Below are 8,807 nucleotides of genomic sequence, written 5' to 3'. Positions count from 1 at the left end.
AATAATGTTTTATACTTAACTATATATTATATCTAAATACCAAGATTTTCTAACATTGTATACATGCATTTGATTGTTTAATCTTAATAATTTTGTTTCGCAACATTAAATCATATAATATATTCAGAATATTAAAATATATTAGATTCCAATCAATATATACATTAAAAAAAATTATGCACCAGACGGATAAAAAATTATTTTTCACTTAAATCGTGAATATATCTTAATCTAGTTTTATTAATTGGGTCCATATTTTTCCTATAATAATTTATTTTTAATTGGATCCATATCCAATGTAATAGTATATAGGAAGGTCCTATATAAGAATTTTTCCTACAATAATTTCTTATTAAGATTGTAGAGTTTAGAACTAATTAACCACGTGGTTAAAATCCCAAATCCACCGAGTATCTTCCCTTCGATAGAAGAAAACCTCTCAAAATACAAGCCCAAGCTTCAAATTAACCGTCGCAACCTCCCTTTCCAAACCCTAACCACCGCCGGTCCACCGCCCTCTTCCTCCTCTTTGGAACGGTGAGTCTGCTTGATTTTTTTATTTATTTCTCATCTCTATCTACTTTATATTATAGAAGTTTATCGCTTTCGTAATTAATTTTAATTTGAAGTCGCTGAATTCTGTAGAATATGCTTTCTGGGGTGAAGGTTATACCTCGTGATGAGATTGATAAGGTATAATTCATCAATTTCACATTTCTTTCTTTTTGTCAGTAAAATTTCCTCAGTTAGATTTATTATTATTATTATTATTATTATTATTATTATTATTATTTTGTACCAGGAAGAAAATGAGAAATCAGATAGGAAGAATAAGAGATACACTAGTAAAGTGGAAAAGAATAAAAGAAAAAGGAAAAGCTCTGGGTATTGTGGTTCTTCGGATGATGATATTGAGAGAATAGAAAAAGGATCTAGACGAAATAAGAAGTGGTATTCATCAGAGGAGTATTCAAGCGAAAGTGAGAGTGAAGGGAGTTCCGATACAAATAAAGGGAGGCATTCAGATAGAAGAAAGGATAAGAGGAATAAGAAACGATCCAGAAGTAAAAAGAAACGTTATTCATCGTCATCAGCTTATTCGTCTGAAGATGTGGATGAGGATCGAAGACGTAATTCAGGAGTTGGAAAGAAAAGGGGTAAGAGAAGAGAATTTTTTGTTCTGAATTATTGATGATTGGTTCATTTTAGACATTGATCAGTTATTATTGTTGTTGGTTTGCAGATGATGGTAGAGAATCTCCTTTGAAAGAGAATGAGATTGAGAGGAAAGAAATTGGATTGGAATGGATGCTCAGACCTGCATTTAAGACTGATAAGAAACCTTTAGAACCTGTTGCTGTTGAACAAGTTGAGGAACCTCCTACTGAGGAGGTATGGCACTTGAGCTATTAATTCTAGCTGATTTTTTACCTTTTATTCTCTTTGATTCTGGCATAATACAAACATAAATGCTTGCTGATGGAGATATTTATATTTTAAAGCAAAAAATATCTTGCCTGCTTTACGGTTCTCTTTGTTGTTCAGAAAAAAATCAAACTTTTCTAACGAGGATTTGATAAGCTTCCTTCTCTTTTTATTTCTTAGACTGCTTTAGTTATGTTTACTTTGGAGAGTTCTAAACAAGCTTGCATTTGTGGTTCTTGGTTGTATGGAGAATGCATTCTTTACTTTCTGCCTTTATATTTTATTAGTGCATGATTCGTTAGGTGACAATAGTACATATACTGTTACCAGATAAAGACGATGCATTCTAGAGAGTTGAATCCATATCTGAAAGATAATGGAACTGGTTATCCAGAGGAAGCAGAAGAAAAGAGAGCTGGTGTAGACAGGCTTTTATCTTCTTCGCTTGTAGGGGATGGAGGTGCTAGTTGGAGACTTAAAGCTTTGAAGCGTGCAGAAGAGCAAGCTTCTCGAGAAGGACGAAGTATTGAGGAGGTAATTTTTTGTTCAGGAAAAATTGTATATCAGGAAGGGTGCCATGTTGCTTTTTTTTTTTTTTTAACAGTTTAAAGTGTGATTCCATTAGCCTTTACTGTTGAAACCATACAGGTTGTTCTAGAACGTTGGGGTTCTCTTGATATACTGGCTGCATATGGAGCATCTCGTAGAGCTGCTGCACCTCGAGCCCATCTGCATGCCATAAGAAATAGAAAGCAAGGCCCAGATGATGAGAAACAAAATGTTGCAGACAATCAAAGGGAAAGAAAGTCTGAAAGAAATTCTGAAAGGGTAATTGCAATGACACTTATCTGGATTTCATAATTTGTTAGTTTAAATTAAAAATAGTACATAGTGGTTGCACTCTAGTAGTCCAGGAACCACAGATGTTCTAATCCTTTCTATGGTTTTGGTTGCCAGAACACTACTCGAGACTATTTGCGGGATGTATCTCTTCGGCATTCTGACATGAAGACCCCAAAAGTCCGTGATTCATTATCCTGGGGAAAACGAAAAAACCAAAATATTCCTGCTAAAAATGCTGGTGCTATATCAACTGCAAATAAGTTTACCAATGATGGAAACTTCATGCAAGAATTTCTTCGTAAGCAGGGAAATGATACTATCACATCTGGTTCACATACAGATCATGATGGAAATATGAACTCAAAAGTTGTAGCATCAGAGACGAATAAACCCAGTGAAGCTGCTACAATGCCAAAGGAGACTTTGAGCATAAACCAATTGGCAGCTAAGGCTTTGCAGCTTCGGTTGAAAGGAAAGCATGATGAGGCTGAGAAACTTCTGGTAAGACAACCTTTTGTTTTGATACAGTACATTGATTTGATTAGGGAGTTTCTCAATCTCATTCTTAGTTTCCTACGCTAAAGTTTTGTTATTCCATAGATAGAAAGATGAACGTATGCAGATCTTCTCATTTTGAGATTATAACAGTCAAATATTTCCTGGATCTAGAAAATATGGGTTGTTAAAGCTTTTCTTGTCTAGGTATTAGAACCCTGTTTAACTTTTCAGAACTAGAAGATCATAAATTTTAATTGTTTGCATATGTGCCTTATGCATTGAATAACTTGATCTAAAGAATATTGCTTTTTTCTCCTATCTGTCAACATAGGGCTTAAGTTTGTCTTCAGTTGGTTTAATTTAATTGGTTTTGTTATTTTTTTCCTTATTAGCTGGAAGTTGAGAGCATGAAGGCTAAGCAGAACACTGGAGATCATGCCAGTAAGCAGCAGAATGTTGACAACAACAGCAGGTAACTTTTCAACTTTATATTTCTTTGGTATTCCCCATTCTGAAAATGCTGTTTCGAATGAGCTTAAAGTAGTAAGCTTATAACTCTCAATGAGACTGTCATTTGGGATTCTAAAGCAAATTGCAAAGTGTTTTCTTTCGCTTTTGAGTTCCTTTTTTTAATAATTTATGAAATCGAGTTTTATTCTTAATGTAGTATTCCAACTCACATTTTAATATCTTTTTACATTTTTTTCCTTAACATCTACAAATAATTCTGTTCTGATAATATTATTTGTATTTTATCTAGACATGTTGTTCATGATGTATCGCTTAGGAAGGGGAAGGATGATGATGATACCGATAAGCATCTAGCTCGAAGAATAATGCAGAATAAACAATTTAGTGTATCTGGTCAGGCTGATGACGAATATGACTATGAAGATGGTCCAAGCAGAAAACCACGGAAGAAGGGTGGGGAAAGTAATTGGGTCTCTGGAAATAATCATTTGGCTAAGCGTATATTGACTCAGCAAGAGCGCTGTCTTTTCTGCTTTGAAAACCCTAACAGGCCAAAACATCTTGTTGTTGCTATAGCAAATTTCACATACTTGATGCTACCACAATGGCTGCCTGTTGTGCCAGGTCACTGCTGTATCTTACCAATGCAGGTACTCTTTTATCTATGGTGTCACAATTTGCTTTAGCGCTTTAATGTTAACTACATCAGACCAGTAAATTGTTGAGTGATTTTTGAAGTACAGGCATATAGTTCATTGTTTTAAAGGATTTGAATATTCTTAGTAGTCTTTCCATTTCCTTTCATGGCACCTAATCTAGTTTGCATTAATGTTTCGATATATGAAGCAGAGTAGCTCAGATGCCTTCAAAAATTAGGAGCAAATGAACTCATTTTGGACACATTAATTTCTTTTATACGAGATGTAGAACTAAAATAATATTTCTTGCGCTTTACAGATTGATGTGTCCTAATTTAGAATGCAAACTCTTTTGCCTTGACAGCATGAGCCAGCCACGAGAACAATTGAAAATAATGTGTGGGATGAAATCCGCAACTTTAAGAAATGCTTAATTATGATGTTTGCCAAGCAAGATAAGGAGATGGTGTTCTTGGAAACTGTGATGGGATTAGCACAACAGCGTCGCCATTGTCTGATTGAATGCATTCCTTTGCCACGGGAAATTGCAAAACAGGCTCCTGTGTATTTTAAAAAGGTTAGGTTCTTTTCAATTTATGTATTGACATTTTGGTAACACCGGTGGCGGAGATGGAAGCAGCAGCTTCTTCTGTTCTTGACGTATGAACTTGATCTTTATCAAAATCAAATGGCCAAGATTTAGTCTGCTGAGTAGCAATAGTTGGAATGTAGATGTGATCTTTGTATGATTCTAAAAGATGTTTGTCACAGGCAATTGATGAAGCCGAGGATGAGTGGAGCCAGCACAATGCAAAGAAGCTGATAGACACGAGTGAGAAGGGATTGCGCGGTTCAATTCCGAAAAATTTCCCATATTTCCATGTTGAATTCGGTCTAAACAAAGGGTTTGTGCATGTAATTGATGATGAAAGCCAGTTCAAGAGCAGCCTTGGTCTCAATGTTATTAGAGGTATGTTAAAACTTCCAGAGGAGGACATGTACCGCCGCCGGAGGCATCAATCTGTGGAGGAACAAAAGCAGGCTGTTGCCAGTTTTGTTCGTGATTGGGAAGCTTTTGACTGGACAAAACAACTTGACTAGCATCATGATCTAACCTAAAACCTAAAATGAGTTACACAATTGATTGACTTGACACTGTATATTTACATAGCGTTCGGATTAATGTTTTAGTGTAATCGTATTTGATGTGTTATAGAAATAGAAATTTAGCACATTAATTATTCGTGGCACGTAGAAACAAATTCATAAGAATCAAACATCCATTTCACTTGCAATTTATAATCCTATTGTACCCATCATTATTCCAGCGAGGCAAGGTTGGGATTTTAGTGAAAAGTAAAATAAAATCCATGACCTATTTTTATGGAAATATAAACCTAATTTTTCGAAGGTTATGTTGGTCATTTGATACAAATGTTACAGACTGTCGAGAAGTTAATACCCTGAAATATTGCTTTATGAAAGATGTAAATTCGGTGAAAAAAGTAGACAATTAGTTTTTAACCCAATCTGTACTGCTATCGTAAAAGGATGGTATTTTTTATTAAAATATTAGTACTTTGTTTTTTTTCATTTTAATTTTAGTGATTTTTTCTATATAAAGACTATTGGCCAAGTCAAAACGAATTTTTTCAACTACGGACTAAGTCAAAGAAACAAAATTAAATTTTAAGTGCAGAATTTGAGATTTGGCTTAGTTTTAATTAAAAGCCAAGAATTAACTAGATATTGTTGAGCTTGAAAAACATAGGTACTGGTTTTAAGATTTCATTATGCAAGTTTTTTGTTTTCTGAACTGATTTTTCCAACACTATCATCGAGCAACAAAAATCACTTACCTTCCTCATCCTCCTTGACATGATTGACCGTAGGAATTACCTAGTTGTAACTTGGTGGCCACAATATATTGATTATCTATGGTGACCGATTCAAGATGTGGCAACTTTGTAAGCTTGGGTGGCTTGGTCATAGGTGTCGAAACTATTTTTTTTAAAAACGTGAATCGACTTTAAAATAAAATATGGAGTCGCCACCGATCTTTTGTTGAGGTGTGATCGGACCACCTTGAGATTAATCATTTTAACAAAACATTTTGACTCATTAAAACAATGATTTTGATGTACGAAATTTGAGAAAACGGGTTCGGGAGCCGGTTACACGCGAGGAAAGGTTAGCACCCTCATAACACCTAAAATTGGTACCTAATTGATTAATTACCGTCTTAATGTCGAAAATTTGAAAAGGTTTTGGAATACGATCCTTTTTTAAAATATGTTTGAATAATTCGAGTTGGATTTTAAGATTCTCCTATTCCGAAGGAATAAGATAACACATCCAATACGTTAGGATACGACATTTTAAACTTTCGAAACTAAGATCATCTCGTGATTTCCAAAACTCATGCATTGAAATTTTAAAAGGATATTTAGCCATTTGGTCAAACGAAAAATCGAAACCCAGCACGTTAGGGCACAATTCCTCGGATTTCCAAACACAAAATATTACCTTGTTTTGAGAAAATTTCAAATAAAAGCGATTATTTATTCGATTTGTTTGGAGTAAATAAAACGATCGACGCCAGACAATAGTTGGAATTCCAATCACGGTGCAATAACAAGAAACAAAAGCATAGTAACGAGCATGGACCAATAATGCATGGCAATAATACTATACAAATGAGTAACAATGATATGAAAATACAATGGAACAAATTAGGATACATACAATAGTCTCACATCGTACATCATGCAAACACTAACATTAATATTCAAAGATTAACGAATTAAAAAGACAATTTTAAAAGAAATATAAAGCAAATTAACACAAATGAAATGTAACAAGTTTAAAATGATAATAAAAAAGGTTAGAATGAATAATATGAAGAAGAAGAAATTTGAAATCATCAATATACAATAATAAATTAAAAGTATAAAAATTTTAAAATAAGTAATACACATGACAATTTAAATAATGTATATTAATCTAAAAGAAATCATATTTATAGAATAAAAATAATTTAATATGATTTATGTATATATGTATATAAAATAATAATGTATAAGAGTATTTGAAATGGTTATCACAATAATTTAAAACAAAGAATATACATAAAATAATTAATTCTAACATAAATAAATTATATAAATACAACAATATATAAAAAAACGAAAGAATATACAAAAATAACAATTGATATAGCATAAAATCAAAAATAATTCCATAGAATATTTATTAAAAAAAATTTCCAAAGAAAATCATGAATACCCTAAAATAATTTAAAATAATTACTAATATAAAAAATAAATAATGACTCATTTGTAAAATAATTTAAAATAAATAATATAAAAACAATTTTACAAAAAAAAACTAAAATTAGAAGGGAAATGACTCAATTGAAGTAAAAACAAAATCAAAAGGATGGTTTACAAACAAATAAAACTGTTAAACTCTCATATGGTCTCTTCTCCATATTCTGCAGAGTAATCTTGTCAGGAGTCATATCCGTCACATGGCTGTACTGCTTCATGAATGCTTGTGCCAAATCTCTCCATGAACTAATCCTGGTACAACTCAGCTAATTGTACTATTTGGATGCTGCCCCTACCAAATTGTCTTGGAAGCAATGGATCAGTAGTTGATCGTTGTTAACATACCCAGTCATTCTTCTGCAGAATATTGTAATATGAGCTTCAAGGCAACTAGTCCCATTATACTTCTCGAATTTTGGCATTTTGAACTTGTAAGGAAGTACTAAGTCTGGGACCAAACTCAGATCTTTAGCGTCGATTCCATGATGAGTATCAGCGCATTCCATTGCCCTGAACTTTTCCTCCAGCCATTTACATCGGTCCTCTAACTGCATTTGTGATTCTGTCCTTGCCCTTTCCCCTTCCATAACTTCATCCAAATCAGGAACAACTGGATTATTTGGGTTATCTCCTGGATTAGAGCCTGAACCAGCTTGGAAATTCATTGGTACCGAAGCCCTGGCCTGAAACTGTTGAGGCGTGATCGTAACAGATGGTCTCTGTGGGTTTACTTCTAGTAGTGCTTGAGCATGAGTTGGGGTAAAACCCGGAGGATAAGGAGGCTCTTCATTATTCTCTTCATCATTGATCGTAGGATTTTTTCCTTTTTCCTGCCCCTAGCCAGCAATTGGGATATCTGATTCATCATATTCCTTTGAGACTCTAACATTTGGTCCCTCATATCCTGCTGGATCTTAGCCAATTGCTCCTGCATTTGTGCTTGCATCTGTTCTTGCATCTCTTTCTGCATTTGTTCCAACTTTTCTAACCTTTTGTCCATTGCTTTGGTTTTTCTTCGCGTACCGTAAGAATGCAAACTTTGTTGATTTTTTTCGGTTTCCAGATTACTAAAATAATTCTTAATTAATTAGGATCTTTTGGTCGACTTTAATGCATATGATGTAATGTAATGCAAATGAATGAAATGAATGCAAAATGCGTTGATTCTGATTCAATCTCATTTAGAAAACTTTACTAGAAAACAAAATTCTTTACATAGAAATGGATTATAGATACGGCCTAGCCCTAATGCTCAAAGATTTCACTTTCCTAAGCAACCAAGCTAATTTTCGGCCCCGGTCTGATTCTATCTCGTATTTCACACTCAATACATCTGCTTGAACTACTAAAGTCTGTAAATTGTCAGCCATCTCTCAAATCTGGGCCACAACTTAGCCCATAATGTAGTCTCTGTCCCTAATTCGACTCTAAGTTCGGTGGAGTTGCTTATTACACCACTCATTACTTGCTTCAAGGAACTCAATTCGAAGCTCACTGTTTTGTAGCACAATCTCGAGTTCTTGGACCTTCTTTTTTAGTTCTTCAATCTTATCTAAGCTCACCTTCAGCTCCATTATAGAGTTGCAGCAACAATGCTGATGAA

The 8,807-nt window shown here is 34.0% G+C and overlaps 1 protein-coding gene across 2 annotated transcripts; it reads left to right on the top strand.

The window, feature by feature from the left end:
- Nucleotides 1-356: 356 nt before the first annotated feature.
- Nucleotides 357-5,116, top strand: LOC107962727 (CWF19-like protein 2 homolog). 2 transcript variants are annotated; one of them, XM_016899210.2, is made up of 11 exons: nt 357-537; nt 646-693; nt 803-1,157; nt 1,244-1,392; nt 1,756-1,959; nt 2,074-2,253; nt 2,383-2,769; nt 3,159-3,238; nt 3,527-3,887; nt 4,240-4,452; nt 4,647-5,116. In XM_016899210.2, the coding sequence occupies exons 2-11, from the start codon at nt 649-651 to the stop codon at nt 4,974-4,976; spliced, it is 2,304 nt and encodes a 767-aa protein (XP_016754699.2). In that variant the 5' UTR covers nt 357-537; nt 646-648; the 3' UTR covers nt 4,977-5,116. The 2 variants fall into 2 exon arrangements, with proteins under 2 accessions (XP_016754699.2, XP_040971166.1); XM_041115232.1 differs by having other exon boundaries at nt 362-537; nt 630-693.
- Nucleotides 5,117-8,807: the final 3,691 nt, after the last annotated feature.

The sequence above is a fragment of the Gossypium hirsutum genome, chromosome A06 (assembly GCF_007990345.1).
Source record: "Gossypium hirsutum isolate 1008001.06 chromosome A06, Gossypium_hirsutum_v2.1, whole genome shotgun sequence".
In the NCBI taxonomy this organism is placed as follows: domain Eukaryota; kingdom Viridiplantae; phylum Streptophyta; class Magnoliopsida; order Malvales; family Malvaceae; genus Gossypium; species Gossypium hirsutum.
This window is presented reverse-complemented; position numbering and strand designations above follow the sequence as displayed.